The sequence below is a fragment of the Halichoerus grypus genome, chromosome 2 (assembly GCF_964656455.1).
Source record: "Halichoerus grypus chromosome 2, mHalGry1.hap1.1, whole genome shotgun sequence".
Lineage (NCBI taxonomy): Eukaryota > Metazoa > Chordata > Mammalia > Carnivora > Phocidae > Halichoerus > Halichoerus grypus.
The window spans coordinates 189,881,240-189,904,020 of NC_135713.1; the positions used below are offsets into that span (position 1 = coordinate 189,881,240).

Sequence of the window (22,781 nt, forward strand, 5' to 3'; positions counted from 1 at the left end):
TCAGCCGCCGGAGGCTCTAGGAAGGAAGGCTTGCCCGATCTGGGCGGGGCGGGACAGGGCGGGGACGTCGGGCCAGCGCCTCCCTTGAGACCTCCTCGCCACGCCACGCCCTTCTTGCCCCGGGTCCCCGCACTCCAGGCTGGAGTGGTCGGGGCAGCTTTGCTGACCGGATATTAAACTGCGAGAGTTGTCGCACGTGAACACCATCCTGCCTACCGTGCTCGTGTAAAACAAAGACCAGGCATCAATGCGACCGTCTCTAGAGGCCATCCCGGCCTTGCCCTTGCCCCAGATGACAGTGGCCAGCACTGAGATTTCCTGGAGATGGAGACGTTCGAACCATATACTCTCTTCCCTGTCTGGATCCCAGGCCCTTGCCTGCAGGAAAGTTCTTTCCGATGTCTAACCTCTCTCTTTCCGGCAGGCTCAGTGCATTTCCTCTGACCCTGTCCCCAGGGAAGATGGAGAACGGCAGTCATCCCCACCCCCACCACGCCCATGATAACGACTCTGGAAATTTTCAAATTGGAACCCTCTCCTTGGTTTTTCTCCAAGGTGAAAAACTCCGACTCAACTTTTTCAATTACCTTTTTCTTTTTTTTCTTTCCGCCACAGAACCTTAGAAGGGACCTTAAAGTGGTAATCTAATCCAAGAGCCTACCCCAAACGGGAATCTCCTGGCCACTGTCCCTGCCTACCACCACACCACGCACGGGCACGCACAGTTCCCAACAGCCTTGGCCTGAACATTCCGGAGGCCAGGAACTCGGTACTTGCTAAGGCAGCCATTACTGGATAGCACTGTGGTTGTTAGAAAGCTCTTCCTTGTGCTACTTTAAGAGGAACCCCAGCCCTCCTCGTCTGGCAGCTTTCCCACCTCACATCTTGTTCGCAGAGACCAGGTGAAGGTGGAGGGGGTGACAGTGCCTAGAGCTTCAGCAGGCTCAGCAGCTCTGCACCCCCACCCAGACTCTCAGCGCCTTCCACTCACAGCCAAGCGAGTTGAAGGGGGAGGTGGAACCCACCGGTTCCAAGTCGGTGACTCAAAAATAGTAACAGTTGTTGGGTTGCATCTCATTTCCATGTTATCAATTTAATGTGGCAAAGTACAGAAGCAATTCCTTTAGGTCCCTACCTCCTTCTCAGTGTTCCCCCACCTACTCCCTTTTCCCACTATCCTCCCTGGAATCCCGCCCTCCCCCCCCAGCCCCCACCCCCCACCCCTCTTGATTCGCAGCCCTAGTAGTCCCAGGAGGAGACACTGTGGGTCTCAGTGGGAGCCGAACAGGAAGAGAGGCGGGGCGGGCGGGGGCAGCGGCCGCGGGGATGAGGCCCTGGGCTGCAGCTTCCACCCCGCAGCAGCCTCCGCAGGTCCTGGCGGAAGCGCAGGCCCAAGAAGGCGTAGAGCACGGGGTTGAGGCCGCAGCGGGCCAGGGCCAACCCTCCGGTGACCAGCAGCGCCAGATCCTTGCGCTTGCTGGCAGGGCAGCTCCGCTCGCGGGCAGCCAGTAGGTCGGCCGTATCCAGCAGCAGGGCGAGACTGTAGGGCAGCTGCAGCACCACGAAGGCCGCCACCAGGGCCACAACGACGCGCAGCGCACGCCGGCGCTCGGGCCCCCTGGCGGCCAGCAGCGTGCGGCCCAGGAGCGCGTAACAGGCGGCCATGACGCCGAGCGGCAGCGCGAAGCCCAGGACCACCTGCGCCATGGCGCTTGCCCCCTTCACCGTCTGCGTGAGGCCCTCGGGGAAGACGAGACGGCAGCGCCGCTGGCCTTCCCGCTGCCCGTCCTGGCTGAAAAGGAGAGCAGGCAGCGCCAGAAGCAGCGACAGCAGCCACACGATGGCTGAGACCACGTGTGCGCGGCCCGGAGCAGAGGGCCTCGGTCCAGCGGGGAGGGCCCGCGCGATGGCCACGTAGCGATCGGCGCTGATACAGGCCAGGAAGAGGAAGCCGGCGTGGAAGGAGGCGGAGTAGAGGCCCGAGATGGCGCGGCAGGTGGCACTTCCCAGACTCCAGCCCTGCAGAGCCCCGGCTGCGGCAAAGGGCAGGGTTAGGGCCAGCAGAAGGTCGGCCAGGGCCAGCTGGAGCAGGTGGGCAGAAGTGGGCGAACGGACAGCACGTCGGGCTGCCAGGTGGGTGGCCAGGACCAGGCCATTGCCAGCCAGACCCAGTGCAGCCACCACCAGGGAGACACTGGGTTGGAAGGCCCTACTGAAGGCCTGGACATCCGCCTTGTAGCAGAGCTCTGGCAACGGCTCGGCGGAGTATGCCTCCTCATCCTCCCCCGAGTAGGGGCCCCAGGAGACCTGGGGAGGGCAAAATGAGAGAGACCTTATGAGACATCTTCCCACACCCCTCCCCCTCCCACACATACTTTCCAAGCTGGGAGCTGCTGCGTGACAACAGTATAGAGGGAGAAGATACAAACTCTTCTCCAAACTCTTCCTAACATACCCTCCAACAGGCCTTGGCTTCCACTGCACCCCTCCTGCCTCTGCATCCAGCTTCCTGGCCGACCTTGACTTTTCTGGATCTCAGTTGCCTGATACATAACGTGGAGATTAGAAATCCTGACCAGCCCAAGTGGCACAGTTGTTTGAAATAAGGAAGATAATGGATGTGAAGCATCTGTGCTCTCCTTAGGCCAAGGTTTCTATTATTAATAGATCTTGGAGCTTCAGTTCTGTTTGCAGCGCCCTCTCCTGGAAAGAACACCCACATGCAGGCTTTGCCTCGGAGCTGGTCCCTGGACTCCACGGCACGGTGTGGAGAGGGTTTCAAACGTCTTTTCCTTTCTCCCCTCCCCCCCCCACCTCTAACCTCCAGTACAGGTACACTGAACTACTCATGACTGGGGGAGTGGGGGAGTCTCAAGGGTTACGGCTCAGGTTTTCTGGTCTCTGTTGCAACCTCGGACCTCTAGGTTCAGCTCACCATTGCCCTCAGCCCAGTCCCATCCCCCAACCCCAGCCTCACATCACCAGCCCCATCTGTCTGGAAGGTCCCTGGTCCCAGATGGCTCCAGATACCCTGGATAGGTCAAAACATGGCAGAAGCTTGTTACCAGGTGGAGAATCCCATCTCTTTGCCTTACCCTCCCTCTCTATAACCCTTCCCCCCCCAGCCCCCACTCCCACCTGCTCTGCGGGCTCCGTCCCCATCTCTGGCTACACAGGTTTCTGAAGTATAGCCACTGGGGAGAGAAGTTAACCTAGAGGGACAGGAAGGAAGGGGCGGGGAAAGGGACCAAGAGGGCGGTGGGGATTAGGGTCTGTGGGCTCTCTTTACCTAACTTTCCCATTCCACCCCCTGTTTTTGTTTTCTCTTTGCCCTGCCAGTAGAAAAAGAATGGGTTTGGGAATATCATCATTTGCTAGCTACCTGTGTGATCTTGAGTAAGTTTACCTCTTTGAGCCTCGGGTTTTTCATCTGCAAAGTGGAGTGAGGTAAAAATGTCGAATTCACAGGGTTATGAGGGTGCCTAGCACAGGTGCCTGAGGCATAATTTGCCTTCAGAAAATGTTAGATTCTTTTACTTACTCTTTTCTCCATCTCCAGGTACTCACCCCCCGCTTTTCTTGGATTTTTCGGGACCTCTCCACTGGCACTAGCCTTCCTTCCCCCACCCCTGCGGCCACAGTCCCTGCCAGCCTCAGGTTATTCAGGGTATTTCCCGGCGGCTGGAGGCTCTCTACCCCCGCCCTTTCGCAGCAGGGCTGAGGCGCGCGCTTGCGCGGGGTCCGGGAAAGCGGCGCGTGCCGGGAGAGAGAGGCTGGGGAAGGGGGGAGGTGAGAGGAGAGAGGGTGGGAAGGAGAGAGAGCCGCGGAGAACCTGGAACGACAGAGAGAGAGAGAGAAGGGAGAAGGGTTGGGGGAGAGACGAGGATAGAGGAAGGGGTGAGCTAGGAGCACAGACAGCGATCCGCTGCGAACCCCAGGAGGAGAACTGGGAGCCCGAGCTGGACCTGGAGCCCTAGCCGGAGCCGGGCACTGGGAGGCGGCCGCCGAGACCCGTCAGCCCTGCACCATGTGTCTCCGGCTCCTCTGCATCCTGCTCGCCGCGGTCTCAGGAGCCCGGGGCTGGGGCTACTGTGAGTGCCGGGCTCAGGTGCAAGCAGGGTGGGGCCAGGGAGTCCAAAGCCTGCAGGGCGGGTCCAGCCGCATTGCGGCTAGGTGGTCGCGGGTCCCTTCCCTGGCTGGCGCGCGCTTGCTCGTTCCCATCCTTTCCTGCCTCTCCCCCGCGCTCCGCAATGCAGCTCCGAGGCTGGCGCGCGCTCCCGGGCTGGTGGCTGGGCTCCGAGGAGCCGAGGATCCAGTCGGCCCCGCGCAGGGATTTGGGACAGGGATCCAAGCGGGAGCTGGTGCCTGGGCTTGAGGGTTGGGGATAAGGGTGGTACTGGTGATCCCAGCTGGGGTTAAGGTCTTGCCAGGGCCTGGGGCTGGGCTTGGAGCTGGCCTGGGGGCTAGGGTTTGGGGCTGGGGCTGGATTTTGAGGCTGGAATCCAAGCAGGAGTTGGTGACCCTGACCGATGCTAAGATTGGACATGAAGCTGGTGATGCTGGTATGACTGGCTGGGTTTGGGACCAAGGCCTGGATTTGGGGTTGGTGAGGGTTGGGGATGCTGATGAGTGGGATTGATGATAAGGCTAGGGCTGGATTGGTGCCTTGGGCTGACTCAGGTTCTGAAAGATGCTGAGGTTTGGGGTTGTGTTTAGGGGAGTACTAAGCCTGGGCTGGTACCGGAGCAGTCACAGAGTTAGGGAAGGTCTGGCCTAGGGGTCCCCCCAGAAGGAGAAGGCAGCCTCCCCTGAGTGTGCAGCTGTTGCTGCAGCCCAGGTTGAGCGGATGGCTTCAGTTAGTGCTGGGGTGGCTGCTGGAGAACAGAGAAGGAAGAGCTCCAGTGGCTCAGTGTGCGTGGTCTTTGGAAGGACCTGGGAGGGGCCGCGCGAACAAAATGTCTGTTTCCCCAACCTAGACGGCTGTGACGAGGAGCTGGTCGGGCCTCTGTACGCACGCTCCCTGGGCGCCTCCTCCTACTACGGGCTCTTCACCACGCCGCGCTTTGCCCGGCTGCACGGTGAGCGAGGCACCGCCCCAAGGCGTGGTGGGGGCTCCGGAGGGGCTAGGGAGAGCCAGTGGTAAAAGCCCTTGCCTCTTCTATAGGCATAAGCGGATGGTCTCCCCGAATTGGGGACCCGAATCCTTGGCTCCAGATCGACTTGATGAAGAAGCACCGGATCCGAGCTGTGGCCACCCAGGGCTCGTTTAACTCGTGGGACTGGGTCACACGCTACATGCTGCTCTACGGGGACCGAGTGGACAGCTGGACGCCATTCTACCAGCAAGGGCACAATGCGGTATTCCAGGCCCCCTGTGCACACACTCGGAGAACCTCCTCAGTTCTGCATCCTAGGCTGGGCACTAGCTTGGGGGAGATGGAGGAGGTGATGGTGGGGACACACGTGAGGAGCAGTGACTTCCAATCTGGGGATTCAGTCCAGAGGGACGGTCAGCTCACCATGTGTGCAAGACTTTCTCAGATGACAGGGTTTAACATACTTTAGGGTCAAATCTAGGAGAGCTTCTTGAAGGAGGGGACATCTGAGTTGAGCTTTGAGGAAATAATAGGATGGCGGGAGAGGGCACCTGTTTTTCTAAAGCCACGAGGGCCCAGGAGATCAAGGAGAGTTTCCTTTCTGGAAGTTGATATTGGCTGGGTGTGACAGCTGCCTGCTGGGAGGCTGTAGAGAAACGAAGCAGAGGTGGGGACCTGGTCTCTCCTCTCCCCTTCCCCCTAAGACCTTCTTCGGCAATGTGAACGAGTCGGCGATAGTGCGTCACGACCTGCACTACCACTTCACGGCGCGCTACATCCGCATCGTGCCGCTGGCTTGGAACCCGCGCGGCAAGATCGGCCTGAGGCTCGGCCTCTACGGCTGCCCGTACAGTACGAGTGCGGAGGTCGTGGCGGGGGGTGGCGGAGGGGAGGCTCCGGAGACAGTCTTCCCGGTCCTCGGCCCACCTACTGTCCTTCGCGCAGAGTCCGACGTGCTCTATTTCGACGGCGATGATGCCATCTCGTACCGCTTCCCGCGAGGGGTCAGCCGGAGCCTGTGGGACGTGTTCGCCTTCAGCTTCAAGACCGAAGAGAAGGACGGGCTCCTGCTGCACGCGGAGGGCGTCCAAGGCGACTACGTGACACTGGAGCTGCAGGGGGCGCACTTGCTGCTGCACATGAGCCTGGGTGAGCTCCGCCGCCGGCCGGGCGACCCCGGCTGCTCTGCGGCCACGCCCTTCGCTGCTCCGTCCCCGCGAGGCCGCGCCCACTCCCGCGCTCGCCCTTCCTTACTGTTCGGACCAAACCCACAATTTGGTGCTCGCAAAACACTGGACTCCGAGTCAGGCGATCTGGATGCCAGTCTCAGCTCCACCTACCAGTGGTGTGACCTTGGACAAGGCACTTCTCCAGTCTGTTTCCTCATTGTAGAAACCTTATATATACTTTGTGTACATATACATATAAACCCAAGAGTTGTTATTTTGTATCTCATCAGCTTTTCATAACATCCATATGATGAAGTAGAAGCAGCTAGTGGAAAACGGGGGCTCAGAGGGGTTAAATGACTTACCCTAAGTCACATACTCGCCGGTGGACCCCGCTCCATCCCAAGCTGAGGACGTCCAAGCTCTATATGCCCTGGGCCCTGTGCCAACCCTTCTCCGTGCTCCTGGCTGCTGCTTCACCTGGGGGCTAGGCCTCTCTGGGGCTCTCCAGGTTGTAGGTCTGACCCTGCTCCTCCGTCCCCCCAGGCAGCAGCCCCATCCAGCCCAGGCCCGGTCACACCACTGTGAGCGCTGGTGGCGTCCTCAACGACCAGCACTGGCATTATGTGCGTGTGGACCGATTTGGCCGGGAGGCAAACCTCACCCTGGACGGCTATGTGCAGCGCTTTGTGCTCAATGGTGACTTTGAGAGGCTGAACCTGGACAACGAGGTGAGCAGAGTGGTTTATTTAGTCGAGTTGGGGTGCTGGGCGGGTCCGTGGGGGACAGTGCTTTCCAGTTCCTGAATATTCTAGCAGCTCTTGGCAAACTTGCGGCTCACGGGCCTGGGTTGTTGTGGCTGTTATTGCTGTTAACAGGCCGATTTCCTGGGCACCGCCCCCAGAACAACTGACATGGGATCTGGAAATCTGGGTTTTGGGGATCCGACAAGATGAGAAAATTGCCCCATTGGATTGCCCAACTCTGTGGCCCTGATCTGCAGATAAAGAATCCCAGACAGGTTAATTGACCTACCCAAGGGCATGCAGCCAGTTTGTGGTGGAGTCAGGGCTAGCACCCAAGCCTGGGGAGGCCCAGCGAGCTTCCAGCTTTAACATCGATACTGCGGAAATGTGCCTGGGAAAGCGTGGGGCGGAAGGGAGAGAAAGTGCGCGTGCGCGTTCTGGCACCCAGGGAACCTAATCCCCCACCCCGCCCGCAGATGTACATTGGGGGTCTGGTGGGCGCTGCGCAGAAGAACCTGGCCTATCGGCATAATTTCCGAGGCTGCATAGAAAACATAATCTTCAACCGAGTGAACATCGCAGACCTGGCCGTTCGGCGCCATTCGAGGATCACCTTCGAGGCCAGTGGGCTGGGGGATCAGGGAGGGAGGGACATCAGAGCTGCTTGGAAAGCAAAGAGAATCAGATAAAAGCCGAGGATTCTTCTCTCCCCAGCCAAATGCTCAAGTGGTGGGGGAGGCACCACGGACTCACAGGAGGTGCAAAGGCCACCCCTCCCTAACCCCCAGTTAAGAAGCTGTGGTCTGGTCTAACCACATCCTCAATTAATGCTTGAGGAAAATAAGGTGCAGGGACCCGGGGTGGCTTGGCCCGGGATCACGTAGTTGTACAGTGGTTGAGTCCGGTCTTGAACCCAGGTCTGTTTTGGTGTGGTCCCCGCCCCCCACGCCACCCCAACCCTGCAGCGAGTATTCTAGTGCCAGCCAGGAAGCCAGTAGGAAGTTGCCTCTCCAGGCTGGGAAGAAGCGAAGGAGGCGGTCGCCCTGGAGACGGTGTAAAGCCCGGATGGCCAGCAGAGGGTCCCCCAGGGCCGCCTTGGTTGGAGACCCCCTCCACAGCTGGTTATGTTTGTGGGGGCTGGGAATGGTCAGAGTGGGAGGTCCCACCCCCTCCCCCGCACACACCCCGAGGGAGTGCGGTGAGGAGGGTCTTAGATCCGTACGGAAATTGAATTCCCAGCAGAGGCAGACAGCACATTCATTCTCTTGGATGCTGATGGATCCTTACTTCCGTCCCCAGGGTAAGGTGGCCTTCCGTTGCCTGGACCCGGTTCCTCACCCCGTCAACTTCGGAGGGCCTCACAACTTCGTGCAAGTGCCTGGCTTCCCGCGCCGAGGCCGCTTCGCCGTCTCCTTTCGCTTCCGCACCTGGGATCTCACGGGGCTGCTACTGTTCTCCCGCCTGGGGGACGGGCTGGGCCACGTGGAGCTGATGCTCAGTGAAGGGCAGGTCAACGTGTCCATCGCGCAGACTGGCCGAAAGAAGCTTCAGTTTGCTGCTGGTGAGGGGTGGAGAGTGGGGGGAGGCGGGAGGCGCCAGAAGGCCAGAGAAGGGCAGAGGAGGAGCGGGTGCGGGCCCGCACGGAGGCCCCTCGCTTATTGGAGAGGGGTGAGGGGGGGGAAGGGAGCAGGGCAGGAGGACCCTGAGCCCTGGGGATGGGACGGAGTGGACGGGGGTGAGGAGTCAGATCTGAGCCGCTCAGGCTGCTGGGAGAGGCAGGTAGGCTGAGGAGTCCTGGTCTCATCTAGTTCCAGGGGGCTCCAGAAGTGTTTGTTACTCGTTTGCGACTTTGCCAACTCTGCCTCAGCTGCTAGGGTTAGTGAAGACGGTCAAAGATGTCACCACTCAGTGTGATAAGTGTGATGGAGAGGGGGGTGCCTGGGTGGCTCAGTCGGTTAAGCATCTGACTCTTGATTTCCGCTCAGGTCCTGATCTCACAGTGATGAGATGGTGCCCCTAGTTGAGCTCCACACTCAGCGGGGAGTCTGCTTGAGATTCTCTCTCTCCCTCTCCCTCTGCACCGCCCCACGGGCACTCTCCACTCTCCTCTCTCTCTCTCTCTCAAATAAATAAATCTTTAATATATATTATAGATTATATTTAATATGTTATATATTATTTATATATTTAATATATTATATATTTAACATATGATATATTTAACATTATATATTTGATATGTTATATATTTAGTATGTTTTATATTTAGTATGTTATATATATACATATATGTGTGTGTGTGTGTGTGTGTGTGTGTATATCTAATGTAATGGAGGGCACATAGGCACAGAATGAGGTTGCTGCTTCCCTGCTTAAGACACCCTTATCTCAGAATGTGTCTTCCCACACCCACACCATCCTTTTTTCCTGTCCAGGGTACCGCCTGAATGATGGCTTTTGGCACGAGGTGAATTTTGCAGCCCAGGAGAACCATGCAGTCATCAGCATTGATGACGTGGAGGGGGCAGAGGTCAGGGTCTCATACCCTCTGCTGATCCGCACTGGCACCTCATACTTCTTTGGGGGTAAGTGGGAGCCAACCTGACCAGACCCCTGTCTCTGGGTGGGAAGGCATCACCAAAGTCCCCTCAGATGGGGCTACCTGGAGATTTGTAGGGATAAATCCCTCTCTCCCCTCTGGAGCCTTGGGGATTGGAAGGTCACTGCCATTGTCTCTTGGCCCCCTTCCTTCCATCATGTCTGGCTTTCCTTTGGCATCTCCCTGGGGGAGGGTCTCTGGGGTCTCCCCTGGGGAGGGCCTCACAGGGGTGGTTGCTCCAGGTTGTCCCAAACCAGCCAGTCGATCGGGCTGCCACTCCAACCAGACGGCGTTCCATGGCTGCATGGAGCTGCTCAAGGTGGATGGTCAACTGGTCAACCTGACTCTGGTGGAGGGCCGGCGGCTTGGATACTATGCTGAGGTCCTCTTTGACACATGTGGCATCACTGATAGGTATCCAGAAGCCCCTCTCCCTGCAAGAGGTGACCCCTCCAAAGCCCTCTTCGGTGGTCTCCCAACGGGAGTGGCCTTTCTCAATAATCTCCCTTCTCCTGGTCCCAGTTCCTCAGTCTCCCACTTGGAGATGACTCCTCCTTGACCTCTTGTCTCATCCTCTTGTCCTTCTTTACCTGGTTCTTCCATTAAAGTGACACATGCTCGGACTGGAAACGAAGCATCTGTTCTTGGTCCTAGAGGGTTTTCTTCGGGGCGGGGGGGGGGTGGATAAACAGTAGTCCTTGAGTCCTGAGGCCTGCCTAATGTGCCAGCACTTAGGCTTATATCTGGCTAGTTCCTCGGGGTGCTGGTGCTCTCAGGAGCCAGAAGGGAAGTTTGTAGGGATCAGACCCCACGCTCACGCTCACAGTAAGGCGCCTTCCCTTGGTGCTGACCCTCTTCCCTAGGTGTAGCCCTAACATGTGTGAGCATGATGGACGCTGCTACCAGTCCTGGGATGACTTCATCTGCTATTGTGAACTGACAGGCTACAAGGGGGAGACCTGTCACCAACGTAAGCCGGCTGGGGGATGGGGGCCACTCCGGGGCAGGGGAGGCCAGGAGGTTGCTGGGGATCACGAGGCTGCTAGAGCTGGTAGGACTGGCCCTCCTAGCCCTCTGACCCCATAACTGCTCTTTCCCCACCCCACGACCTACCAGCTCTGTATAAGGAATCTTGTGAGGCTTATCGACTCAGTGGGAAAATTTCTGGAAACTTTACCATTGATCCTGATGGCAGTGGCCCCCTGAAGCCATTTGTGGTGTACTGTGATATCCGAGGTCAGTGGCTCTGATGGGTGGTGAAGGGGCAGCTGACAGGGCTGTGAGGGGGTGTGGGGGAAACGGGATTGAAGCAGGGGGACAGGGTCCAGCAAGATTGATCCTGTGGTGGGGGGTAAAGGATGACAGAGGGGAAAGGGGACACTCAGGAATTTGTAATCTAGCTTTGCAGATAAATTCCAGCTTCCCAATCCAGTCCAGCTGTCCCATCTCCAGCCTCCAGGGTCGGGGGCCCAGAGCTGGGCTGGAACAGAGCTGCTGGCCACATTTATTGGCTCTGAGGAGCAGCAATGGTGGTGGAGGTGGGCAGGGAGATGGGTAGAGAATGCCCATCTCGAGCCAAAGCTCTGTCCCTTCCACTCCCCCAGAGAACCGGGCATGGACAGTTGTGCGGCATGACAGGCTGTGGACAACTCGGGTGACAGGTTCTAGCATGGAGCGGCCATTCCTGGGGGCCATCCAGTACTGGAATGCCTCTTGGGAGGAAGTCAGTGCCCTGGCCAATGCTTCTCAGCACTGTGAACAGTGGATCGAGTTCTCCTGCTACAATTCCCGGCTGCTCAACACTGCTGGTGAGGGCCTGGGCCGCTGAGGGCCTGGGCCGGTGAGGGCCTGGGCCAGTGAGGGTGGGCCGCTGAGGGCCTGGGCCGCTGAGGGCGGGCCGCTGAGGGCCTGGGCCGCTGAGGGCGGGCCGCTGAGGGCCTGGGCCGCTGAGGGCCTGGGCCGCTGAGGGCCTGGGCCGCGGCGGGCGAGGTGCAGCGCTGGAGGAGAGACCCGTGGGGGCTTGGGAGGAGGGAACCAGAGGGCTCAGCTGGAGCTCTTGAACATCCGAGCAAGGATCTGGGCGGGTTGGAAAGGGGAGAGAGGAGCCCCGGGGCTAATGGAGGGCTGGGGCCTGGAAATGGCCTCCACGTCTTCCCCAGGAGGCTACCCCTACAGCTTTTGGATTGGCCGAAATGAGGAGCAGCACTTCTACTGGGGAGGCTCGCAGCCTGGGATCCAGCGCTGTGCCTGTGGTCTGGACCGGAGCTGCGTGGACCCCGCTCTGCACTGTAACTGTGATGCCGACCAGCCCCAGTGGTGAGGGGCGAAGGGACAGGGCGTTCAGGATTCCAGGGGCAGCAGAACAGCAGGGCCTGAACCACTGCATCCTGCCCCCACAGGAGAACCGACAAGGGACTGCTGACCTTTGTGGACCATTTGCCCGTCACCCAGGTGGTGGTGGGGGATACGAACCGCTCCAATTCTGAGGCCCAGTTCTTCCTGAGGCCTCTGCGCTGCTATGGCGATCGTGAGTGGCAGACCCCTTTTGTGTGCCCTCCCAGGGTTGGCTCTCCAGTTTCCAAAATTTAGGCCACCTGACCCACTGCGGGTCTCTAGGACATCCTGCCAGACACCCAGCTCCTGCTGGGATGGGACCCCTTCTGTGTTGTTCCCTGCACCTCATTCTCTTTCATTAGACCCCTTCTTCTCCCCTTGGCTCCCCGCCCCCAGCCGTCCCCCCTGCCCTATCTTCCCCCACCCCACTGGGGGCTCCCTTCCTTCACCCTCCGACCTCCCTGACAAGGCCTTCCTCCTTCTGCTTTTGCAGGGAATTCTTGGAACACCATCTCCTTCCACACTGGGGCTGCCCTACGCTTTCCCCCCATCCGTGCCAACCACAGCCTTGATGTCTCCTTCTACTTCAGGACCTCGGCTCCCTCGGGAGTCTTCCTAGAGAATATGGGGGGCCCTTACTGCCAGTGGCGCCGGCCTTACGTGCGGGTGGAACTCAACAGTGAGCGGGCAGACGCTGGGAGGGGCGTGGGCTGGACGGAGCTCTCTGGGCCGAGGTGGGGTAGGCAGAGGCTGGGGGAAGGGACAAGGGCAGATGCTAGCACGGAAAGGGCTTTGGGTAACAGTAGGTTCTAGACCCGGGTCTGTCTTGGTAGCTGGCTGGCTTTGTGAGCTTGGGCACTCACTTCAGCTCTCCGGGCTTCAGGCCCCGCGCGTGTGGGTAAGGCAGCGGGACTCCTGAGGTGTTTTCTACCTGACTGGCTATGCTTCTAACCTCAGAAGTGGGGCTGGGAAGCTGGCTCCAAGGATCTGCAAATTTGGTAGAGACCAGGAGCATAAGGTTTTAAGGAGTTTATGGGTTTTGTCCCAGGCTGAGGACAAACTGGAGGGACATTCAAGGAGCTCTGAGGAGTGAAGAAGAGAGCTTGTATGGGGTGAGGAATCTGTGAGGTCTGAGTCCTTTCTCCCCACCCCTGCGTTGTCCAGCATCCCGGGATGTGGTCTTCGCCTTCGATGTGGGGAATGGGGATGAGAACCTAACAGTACACTCGGATGACTTTGAATTCAACGACGATGAGTGGCACCTGGTCCGGGCGGAAATCAACGTGAAGCAGGCCCGGCTCCGTGTGGACCACCGGCCCTGGGTGCTGCGGCCCATGCCCCCGCAGACCTACCTCTGGCTGGAGTACGACCAGCCCCTTTATGTCGGTAAGCAGCAACCCTGCGCCAGGTCTGAGGCCTCCTGCGCCTTCCCGCCCTCTCACCGCAGCTCTCCTGGCTTCCAGGAGCCCCGTGTCTGAGGTCCCCATGCCCTCTGCTGCAGAGTGGGCCAAGAGCTCACCTCTCCTCTCTAGGCCATGGATTTTATGCCATGATTTCGTTCCCCTTGGCTCCCTCCCCAACCCCAATACTTACCCCTGTCTCTGGCTCCACACCCATTTCTTGACCGGCCCGCCCTTCCCAGGATCTGCAGAGCTTAAGAGGCGCCCCTTCGTGGGTTGCTTGAGGGCGATGCGTCTGAACGGAGTGACTCTGAACCTGGAGGGCCGTGCCAACGCCTCGGAGGGTACCTCACCCAACTGCACGGGCCGTTGCGCCCACCCCCGCTTCCCCTGTTTCCACGGAGGCCGCTGTGTGGAGCGGTACAGCTACTACACGTGTGACTGTGACCTCACGGCTTTCGATGGGCCGTACTGCAACCACGGTCAGTGCGGCTGCTTATGGGAGACCCGGAGCCCTAGGGCGCAGCGGGGTGCAGGGAGGGCAAGGGAAGGACGGAGGGTGCAGGGTCAGCACCAGGGAAAACTAGAGCTGTCCCTGGGTTCCTGAGTGCTGAGGCGGGGCCGTCCGGCAGCTGAAGATGCCGGGCGACTCCAAGTCATAAAGTGGGGCAAGGAAGGGATGGTACAGTTGGCTCGTACTAAAGGAACTCAAAAGCAACCGGCAGATAACTTCCCCATCTTCCCACTGTCACCAAGATAGCACAGATTAGCCCCCTTGCAAGCGTACCCACCGCAGGCGGCGCGATGCCCTCCTATGCCATTTCCTAGTTGATGATCGCTGAGCTCCTAAAACACGTCTTACAGCCTGGTTCTCGGTTAAGGCAAGCCTTGACATTCAGCACCGCAAGATTCCGCACATGCACCCAGACTGCATCCTTCCTAAGGCTGGCCTAGGAGGATGTGCACGCAGGTAGGTTCACGGTGTGCGAAGTCTGCCGGAGCAGGGAGATGCAGGGACTCGGGGACCAGCAGAGGACCTTTCGTCTTGGTTTGGAAGTGTGAGTGGTGGCGAGTGTACCAGAGGGGGTCACGATACCTCGATTCTTTTTTTTTTTTTTTTAAAGATTTTATTTATTTGTCAGAGAGCGAGCACAAGCAGGGGGAATGGTGGGCAGAGGGAGAGGGAGAAGCAGACTCCCTGCTGAGCAGGGACACCGATGCGGGGCTCGATCCCAGGACCCCGGGATCATGACCAGAGCCGAAGGCAGATGCTTAAACGACTGAGCCCCCCAGGCGTCCCCATGATACCTCGATTCTAATCTTGGCTCTCCGCGTACTGCGTATCCTTATGGCAGTCAGTAGCCAGTTCTGTGCCTCAGTCTCCCCATCTGTCAAAGGCACGGGTTGTACTGGATGATCTTTTCCATTTCTCATGGTTTTAAGATTCCATTCTGGGACAGATTCCATTTCTGGGACAAGGGGACCTACCGGTGAATGGAGGCATGCTGTGACCGCGGCAAGGTCCCAGGGCGGCGGTGAGGATGACATAACAGTGTCCGAATCCGGGAGTGGGGGCCCTGACCTCACTCCATCTGCCTTCAGATATCGGCGGTTTCTTTGAGCCCGGCACCTGGATGCGCTACAACCTGCAGTCGGCGCTGCGCTCGGCCGCCCGGGAGTTCTCGCACATGCTGAGCCGGCCGGTGCCGGGCTACGAGCCGGGCTACGTCCCTGGCTATGACACCCCGGGCTACGTGCCTGGCTACCACGGGCCCGGGTACCGTCTGCCCGAATACCCCCGGCCCGGCCGGCCGGTGCCCGGGTACCGCGGGCCTGTCTACAACGTCACGGGAGAGGAGGTGTCCTTCAGCTTCAGCACAGACTCCGCCCCCGCCGTCCTGCTCTACGTCAGCTCCTTCGTGCGGGACTACATGGCCGTGCTCATCAAGGAAGACGGTAAAGGTCCCACAGCCCCCCTCCCGCCCCAGCTCCAGCTTCCGGCAGGGCGCCCTCCACTCTTATAACTACTGGTTCGCTGGTTCAAGGCCCCCCGAGCGCTCTCCGAAGACAGGGGGCTGTGGGAGCCCAGAGGAGACGCCCCTTCTCCCCCCCCATCCCACAGGGACCCTGCAGCTGCGGTATCAGCTGGGCACCAGCCCCTACGTGTACCAACTGACCACGAGGCCCGTCACTGACGGCCAGCCCCACAGCGTCAACATCACCCGCGTCTACCGCAACCTCTTCATCCAGGTGCGCGCGGAGGGAGGCAGACCAGCTCAGACGGCGCCCAGGTTGCGGCCCCCGGGGGAAAGGCCAGCTAGTTAGCATGAGTAGGGCACATCCCAGTTCAGCGTTTGGCCTCCTGTGACCCTCACACGTGCCCTGGGAGCTCGCTCGGGGAGGCAGGCGTTCTTACGTCTGTTTTTAAGTCAGTGAACGGGCTCCACAAAGTTTTCCACAAAGTCAAACCCCTGGTGGCGGCAACGACAAGGCCCAGATGAGGCTGTTGGGTTTTCCACGCCGAATCCTTCATCTGGGTGGCTGTCCACCTAGGACTGAGCTAGGGCTCCCCAGCAGCGGGGGCGGCACGGGGGTTCAGCGGGGTCTTGGCTTCGTCAGCCTCTGGTTCTCCCTCCCCCTCAGGTGGACTACTTCCCGCTGACAGAACAGAAGTTCTCGCTGTTGGTGGACAGCCAGCTGGACTCACCCAAGGCCTTGTATCTAGGGCGTGTTATGGGTGAGCTGTGGGTGCGAGTGTTTGGGGTGAGGGGTTGTGGGCGAAGCCCCTGGAGCCCAGAGGAGCGAGGGACCTGGGACCGGCTGCGAAGGCGGTGATCATGAGGAGCAGGAAACCTGTGGACGGCGAGCGGTGAGCGGGGCGAGCCTAGGGGTGGCCCCAGCCCCCGTCCCTCTGGGCCTGCCTCTCCCTCAGAGACCGGGGTCATCGACCCAGAGATCCAGCGCTACAACACACCGGGGTTCTCGGGCTGCCTGTCTGGTGTTCGATTCAACAACGTGGCTCCCCTCAAGACCCACTTCCGAGCCCCTCGCCCCATGACCGCTGAGCTAGCCGAGGCCCTTCGAGTTCAGGGAGAACTGTCTGAATCTAACTGCGGGGCCATGCCACGTCTTGTCGCAGAGGTGCCACCTGAGCTGGATCCCTGGTATCTGCCCCCAGGTAGGTCCAGGGGACACACAGAAGAGGGGCGGTCGACAGGGAAGGGAAACGATTCTTAACACGGAGGAGGCTTCTCCTAACTGGGGCTTTCTCCTCTTCAGACTTCCCGTACTACCACGATGAGGGATGGGTGGCCATACTTTTAGGCTGTGAGTAGCAATGATCACTACCCTGACCTAATTCTACCCTCCGTGGGCATCCCCTCCGTGCCCCATATCCCCAGGGCTGAGGGGGGCGAAGGCACTAGGCGCGTGGGGGTGCACACACACACGAGCTAGGCTGTGCGGACGGTAGGAGAGAATTGAGCTGGAGATTCTTCAAGGTTTGAGGATGCTATGGACTTTTAACTGAAATGAAATATTAAAATGGGGCTATAGCTAAAGGATGAGGAAAGGGGGTGAAGTAACCTCCAGAGAGGCGAGAAACTGGGGTAACTCCAGGGATGTGGAAAGAGAATACTAGAAATCAAAGACACCAGGGGTTAAGCCAGGAATTCAGACCTGCCGGACACTTGGGCCTGGCTTGCCACGCTCAAACTGCGGACGGTCATACACGTATCCTTTTGGCCAAAAGCATACATGTGTGTCTGTGGAGATACCCCCAAGAACGGCTCTGAATTGTTCCTTCTTTCCCTTTCAGTTTTGGTGGCCTTCTTGCTGCTGGGGCTGGTGGGGATGTTGGTGCTCTTCTATCTGCAAAATCATCGCTACAAGGGCTCCTACCACACCAACGAGCCCAAGGCCACCCATGATTACCATCCTGGCAGCAAACCTCCCCTACCTACTTCAGGCGCTGCCCAGGTCCCAGCCCCTACACCAGCCCCAGCCCCAGCCGCAGCCGCAGCCCCAGCCCCAGCCCCAGCCCCAGCCCCAGCCGCAGCCCCAGCCCCAGCCGCAGCTCCAGGCCCAGCCCCTGGCCCCCGGGACCAAAATCTTCCCCAGATCCTGGAGGAGTCCAGGTCTGAATGAATCAGGAGAAGGGCTTTAGGGACCAAGTCCATCTCCTCTGAATCTCCCAATTCCCACCTCTCCCCACCCTGTCAGGGACATTTGGCTCCTCTTAGCTGGTTCTGCTCATCCAGAGGATGCCCCTCCTGCCAAGTCTGGTAGGCAGAGCTACAGATGGGACCAAAGGGAGTGGCCGACCTCACTGCCTAAAGCAATGCTCTCCCCGTCCCCGTTTCCCCAGGCTCCTGGTTGTTTGCCTGCCCCAAAGGAGAAGCTCCATGGGGTAGAGACAGGCCCTCTCTGCCATCCCTGTCCCAGCTGCTGCCAGGGATTAACAACAGAGTGCAAGGGAGATTAACTGCTTCCCTTCAAATATTCAATCTCAGCAGGGACAGATGTGTGGGATTGCAGGGATGCACAGGGCATGGGGGGAGGAGGCTGCTAAATCATATCCCCTAGCCTCCCCCCTGCCCTGCAGAATGTCTTCCATCTGCTTCCACTCAGTTGGGGGTTAGGGAGGGCTTTGTTGCTGTTCCCCACCCTCTCTTTTTTGTTTTGTACAGAGACCAAGAGGCCTCGCTTTTAGCACCTTAGTACCTCCGCTGCTTCACATGCTTTAGCCAAAGCCATAAAAAAAACTTGCAATGTAGAGAGAATAATGCAGACACACCGACTAGCCAGCCCTCTATTCTTCCTCCCTCTTCCAAGATATGCAATAGCCTTGGTGCCTGTCCAAAGGCTTGGCCCCCTCTCCAGTGCATGAGGAGTCCTCTTTCCTCCGCTCAGAGATGCTGCTTCGTTTGCCCGGGAGGTCCTATTCTTTATATATATTTTTTGTTGCAAAATCTCTCTCTAGAGAAACTCTATATATTACTCTAATTTTCTAATTATCAGTTTATATATAAAAGAAAAAATCAATCGACTGTCCTGTGCTGTGCCCACAGTCTGTGGTTTTTGCTTCTCCTGTGTTGGAAGTCTCGTGAGGTTTGCTGGCCACTCACCCAGTCCGACCCAGCCTCCACTCTGAAGCCGTGCGCTCAGAGCCTGAGCCGTCCTAATAAAGCAGAGTGGCAGAGCCCCAGTCTGTGCGTGGTAGCTGGCGTCGTGGCAAGGGGATAAGCGGGATGATTTTAAAGGAGCCCATCTGAGGGCTCAGGAATTTCTACGGGGAGCCCTCAGAGTCCTTGCATCACCGACCAGGAGCCAGATTGGCTCTCGCCAAACCCCTCACCTCCCGTAACCCCAGATCTCAGTGGACAAGTGGGGATCAGAATGCTAGTGCGTCAGTCCGAGCTGCCCCCGTGCTGACGCCCCTGGATCCTTCCAGCCCCAAAGTACACAATACACGACTTGCCAAGATGGATTCTACCACTTTATTCAGGTAAGAGGTCACGAGCCACAGGACTTTAAAGTGCGTGAAATTCACTGGCAATAAAGCCGCACGTATACCAGCCCCCCCCCAGTCCCACCACCTTGCTCCGTCTGTCATTCCACGGTCTGGGGGGAGGGGTTGAGACCCGTCATTGAAGGTGTGGGGTGGGGGGACAGCGAGGGGAACAGGATGGGAATGCTGGCGGAACAGGAGTATTAGTGGTCTGAAACTGGGAAGGAGGGGGTTCTGCACACTGAGGGAAGAGAGGGATCAGTCTAGCCTCTCAACGGCTGGATATAACCTGTTGCCCATCTTTTCCTCACAGCCAGCCCCATTTCAGACAGACCCAACTCCTCCTCCTTCATTTGTCTCTGGTTTTTCCCTGTAATTTACGAGTACTTCAGAGCCCACAGTCCAGTTAGGAGGTGTCTCCAGTACACAATGAATACAAACCACTGCAGATGGAGATTTCAGAATCATGGTGGGGCTGACCAGTCAGGTGGGAAGAGGCTTCCGTCAGGAGCCGGCTGGGCGTGTGCTCAGGGCTGAGTGCATGTGTGCCCACAAGTGTGGTGCGTGAGGATATGTGAGTGTGTGTGCACGTCCCACCAAAATCCCTAGGCGACAGTTTGGCCAGAGGGAACCCCACTCCTTGCTTCATGGGACAGCCAGTGGGGTTGGAGAAAGGGAGTGGTCAGTATAGACTAGGGAAGAAAGGCTTGGATTCCCTAGAGAAAAGAGAAGCCGGCTCCCTATTCCAATATTCCCTGGGCCAGCCTGTCCCTGCCCACATCCTTTTTACCCAGCACAATGCTCCTTATTACCTGCCAGCTCAGCACACTGGCCATAGACAGGGTAGCTCCTCGAGCCAGCCCCATCCTCATTTACATCTTGTGTGGCAAGGAAGCTCCTCCTTACTCCACCAGGAGCTGAGACAGAACTGGAAGGGAATCTTCCAACCCCTGTCCTTCCCCTTCCCTTAGGAATGGGGCTTGGGCAGGGACCCCAGAGACCTCAGCTCAAACTTCACCTCAATCTGCAGACCTTCTCAAAGAAATAAAGTGCTTTGCTCATCATGACTCCCAGAGAGAATGGCACCGTGGACTGGCACAGGAGGTTGGCCTGCTTCCTCTCAACGCTTCAAATACCCTCTGCCAGTGTGTGTGGCGAGCGTGATGCCGTCCTAACCACGTGCAACTTGGGAGCCCCTCACCCACCTCCAAACACTCAACTCACCCTTTCCAACAGCAGGTGCATCAGACAGGAAAGTAAATCACCTTCAGAACCTCACCCCTCTCTAGTCCAGGCCTTCGCCCATCTACCCAGAAGAGATAAGCAACAGAGGCCCCGTGGGCCTGGCCTCTAGAGGGAATGAAAGGCCTGAAAACAACTCCATAGCCCGGAACCAGCGTGCTCCCGCCCAGCCCGGCACGACCCCCTGCTCCTTCAGTAGCGGCACGAGGGTCGCCTGCCGGCGCCGAGCCACAGCTTTGGGAGGAGCCGGCAGCGCACTGGCACCTGCTTTCGGGAATCTGAAAATGTATCCACCCATCTCCAGAGGAGAGAAGGTTTCTCAGAGCCTCTTGGGCCCCAGGCTTAGCAGTTTAACTACGGTCACCAGGACGGCTCTCGCTCTCTGTGGAAGAACAGCACTTAGCTCTCCTTCTCCCAGTGTTGAATATCCACACTCAGAACCCACACTCTTTGAATTTGAACCCTGCCAGGAGGGAAGAGGTAGTAAGGTGACCCGTCTCCCCTCTGAAGTCAGTCTGTGCCCCCCGCCAGGCTCGCCCTTAACGCAGGCCACTCATAAGCTCCAGGTACCAAACTTCACTTGGCCAGTCCTCTCCAGGTCCTATGACCACAGAGAGAGATGCCGGCGACCCAATTACACAAGGACCCTTGACTTGGAAAGTTAGAATTACAGGCCAGTGCAGGTGAGGAACTGCCCGGGTTGATTGCCGAGGCCCACGGCCTGCGTAGCGGACCAGAAACCACTGAGTCACCCACCCCTAGCCTGTGCTCTCTTCCTCTGAGGCCTGAGACTCGGTCTCCCACTTCTGCAACTCTCTCTCCTGGGGCCCAAGCCCTAGCTGCCTCTGTGTCCCCTCTCACTGAGACCGCTGGTTCCCACTGGCCACAGCCGAGGCCTCGCTGCAGAGGGAGTGGGGGGGGGGGGGATTCTCGGTGTGGGAGACACGTAGTGCAGGAAACTCGAGCAGCGGTGGTGTGTGCATGAAGCAAAGACAGTGCCGCTACCATAAGCGCTGGCGTGGGGCCCAGGAGGGCTAAAGGACATCGGTCTCCCTCTCGATCCCCACGTACTTGAGGGCATCAGCTTGGCTGTACCTGTCCCGGGGCAGGAGGAACCAGGTTACTGTCAAGGCTTTTGTGAGTGAACAGATGGAATCCCCTCCGTTTTGCTCCCTCTCCCCGTCCCTCAGAGCAGTTTACAACTGACGCCAGGTACCCGAGAGCAGAACGAAGAGAAACACTTGACCACCACCACAAGACTGTCTCCTTCCTCCATATCACCCACCTGAAGTCCCCAAATCAATTCTCCCTCCCAAGGACCATTTCCGGCCACCTCACCTGTAATCAAAGAAGAGCTCTTCACCAGCTTGAATTGCCCTTTTAGCAAAGATCCCAATGCGATGATCCCCATTCACCATGACCACTGCAAACAGGACAAAGCCAAGGCTAGGTTCCTAGTCAGCTCCAAGCCAACAACCGGTGGTGCTGGGCTGACTTTCTCCCAATTCCCAGTGAAAACATAAAGTGGAATTAAAAAGCAGTCAGTGATGACAGTTGCCTCTGTCCTTTTAGATCTGTTATTCTGGCTGGTGATATAGGAAGAGAATTCTCTTTAAAAGATTCTTGTTTGTGGGAAAATGGTTATAATGTATTCAGTGAAGAAAGCCAACTACAAAACAGACTCAAAATGATACCAGATGTTAATCATGACTGTCTTTGGACAAAAAATAACTCAGCAATGAAAAAAGTTACATAACGGATAGAAATCATAGTAAATAAAGCATCCATCACCCACCCTCCCTCCTAGGTCACTGGGAACTCACCTTTGGCATAACAGTTGGGGTTCACTGAATGGTTTGCAAATCGAATTTTGTTTCCTTTCCGGGTAGCATCTACTACAAAATCTATATAAAGAAAGATCATGAGCTCACCAGGCAAATCCACAACTTCTTGAACCTGATTTCAAAATCAATTAAATGGTAACAGAAATAATCCAGTGGGAATTTTGAAGACCAGCAGCACGCATCATAAGAATATGGCCTCATGTGGGTGCGCTCCCTTTGGGTCCCCCCATTGCGCTCCCTTTGGGTCCCCCCATTTTGCTGGAATTACCGATCGCCTCTTCCCATCTACTGGGTAGGGAGATTTCTGAGGTGTAAGTGCTCAGTGTTCCGATTATAAACACAACCCAGAAATGGGGGTTCTCCCAAAGCAAGTGAACTGTGGCTCGTCGTGTCTTCAAGTTTAACCTGCTGACATCCAGATGGTGGAGAAATCATAGCTGATCTGAACGGGGGCTATTGTAAGGGCAATCTGGTAGAAAGACCTGTCTGAGACCACCTTGGGGCCAGAGAAAGAGACTCCATACCATTGTTGAGGTTGAAGAGGAAGCTGGACATGTATTTATCATAGACCTTCCCCCGTCGATCAGCCTCATCCTGAGAGATAAGCTGCAGGGACAGACAAGGAACAAACAGGGGATCGGGCTATCTGCTCAGGGCATGGTACCCTGCCCACAGAAAAGGCTGGGAGGGGACAGTGTCACACGTAGGTGCTTACTGAGTATCATGATGAGAATCACAGGAGACAGAGCTCAAGTTAGTTCATTCCAATACCCACCCAGTGTGACCAGTATGAAGACTGAAGAGAGTTCCCTGCCTGCCCCCCTTGTGTGGCCTGAGTTGGG

General features: G+C 57.8%; 3 protein-coding genes across 10 annotated transcripts in view; 1 reads left to right on the plus strand and 2 right to left on the minus strand.

Moving 5' to 3' along the window:
* Positions 1-1,232: 1,232 nt before the first annotated feature.
* On the minus strand, positions 1,233-3,692 carry CCR10 (C-C motif chemokine receptor 10). 4 transcript variants are annotated; one of them, XM_036095442.2, is made up of 3 exons: positions 3,542-3,692; positions 2,456-2,703; positions 1,233-2,307 (listed from the first exon to the last, which is right to left on the minus strand). In XM_036095442.2, exons 2-3 carry the CDS (start codon positions 2,627-2,629, stop codon positions 1,240-1,242), a joined length of 1,242 nt encoding a protein of 413 aa, XP_035951335.1. In that variant the 5' UTR covers positions 2,630-2,703; positions 3,542-3,692; the 3' UTR covers positions 1,233-1,239. The 4 variants fall into 4 exon arrangements, with proteins under 4 accessions (XP_035951335.1, XP_035951339.1, XP_035951337.1 ...); XM_036095446.2 differs by lacking the exon at positions 2,456-2,703; XM_036095444.2 differs by lacking the exons at positions 2,456-2,703; positions 3,542-3,692 and adding an exon at positions 3,139-3,385.
* Positions 3,693-3,740: 48 nt separating this feature from the next.
* On the plus strand, positions 3,741-18,550 carry CNTNAP1 (contactin associated protein 1). Of its 2 annotated transcripts, none has more exons than XM_036095435.2 (24): positions 3,741-4,091; positions 4,977-5,078; positions 5,165-5,358; positions 5,801-5,948; positions 6,042-6,245; positions 6,812-6,996; positions 7,488-7,631; positions 8,311-8,572; positions 9,447-9,596; positions 9,853-10,024; positions 10,474-10,580; positions 10,727-10,846; positions 11,215-11,418; positions 11,770-11,926; positions 12,010-12,137; positions 12,438-12,623; positions 13,109-13,330; positions 13,587-13,826; positions 14,947-15,300; positions 15,467-15,594; positions 15,988-16,081; positions 16,277-16,522; positions 16,624-16,671; positions 17,162-18,550. In XM_036095435.2, the coding sequence occupies exons 1-24, from the start codon at positions 4,028-4,030 to the stop codon at positions 17,488-17,490; spliced, it is 4,188 nt and encodes a 1,395-aa protein (XP_035951328.1). In that variant the 5' UTR covers positions 3,741-4,027; the 3' UTR covers positions 17,491-18,550. The 2 variants fall into 2 exon arrangements, with proteins under 2 accessions (XP_035951328.1, XP_035951329.1); XM_036095436.2 differs by lacking the exon at positions 3,741-4,091 and adding an exon at positions 4,280-4,562.
* The window catches only part of EZH1 (enhancer of zeste 1 polycomb repressive complex 2 subunit), a 36,005-nt gene continuing 27,660 nt past the window's right edge, over positions 14,437-22,781 (minus strand). For 2 of the 4 annotated variants that reach the window (XM_078065764.1, XM_078065762.1), the window contains 4 exons: positions 22,464-22,545; positions 21,919-21,999; positions 21,434-21,518; positions 18,829-21,190 (listed from right to left, as the gene is read on the minus strand). In XM_078065764.1, the coding sequence (XP_077921890.1) occupies positions 21,130-21,190; positions 21,434-21,518; positions 21,919-21,999; positions 22,464-22,545 (309 nt within the window). In that variant the 3' untranslated portion in view covers positions 18,829-21,129. Of the gene's footprint in view, positions 14,829-18,828; positions 21,191-21,433; positions 21,519-21,918; positions 22,000-22,463; positions 22,546-22,781 lie in introns of those variants that run through there. The other 2 variants (XM_078065763.1, XM_078065765.1) reach the window with 2 other exon arrangements.

Bases quoted from the DNA above. Each gene is read 5' to 3' on its own strand.
- CCR10 (XM_036095440.2), bottom strand. From the start codon at position 2,722: ATGTGGGTGTTCTTTCCAGGAGAGGGCGCTGCAAACAGAACTGAAGCT. The intron at 2,308-2,455 runs GTATGTTAGGAA...TGCCCTCCCCAG, and splicing joins AAGCCAAGGCCTGTTGGAGG to GTCTCCTGGGGCCCCTACTC.
- CNTNAP1 (XM_036095435.2), top strand. From the start codon at position 4,028: ATGTGTCTCCGGCTCCTCTGCATCCTGCTCGCCGCGGTCTCAGGAGCC. The intron at 4,092-4,976 runs GTGAGTGCCGGG...TCCCCAACCTAG, and splicing joins AGCCCGGGGCTGGGGCTACT to ACGGCTGTGACGAGGAGCTG. The intron at 10,025-10,473 runs GTATCCAGAAGC...CCTCTTCCCTAG, and splicing joins ACATGTGGCATCACTGATAG to GTGTAGCCCTAACATGTGTG.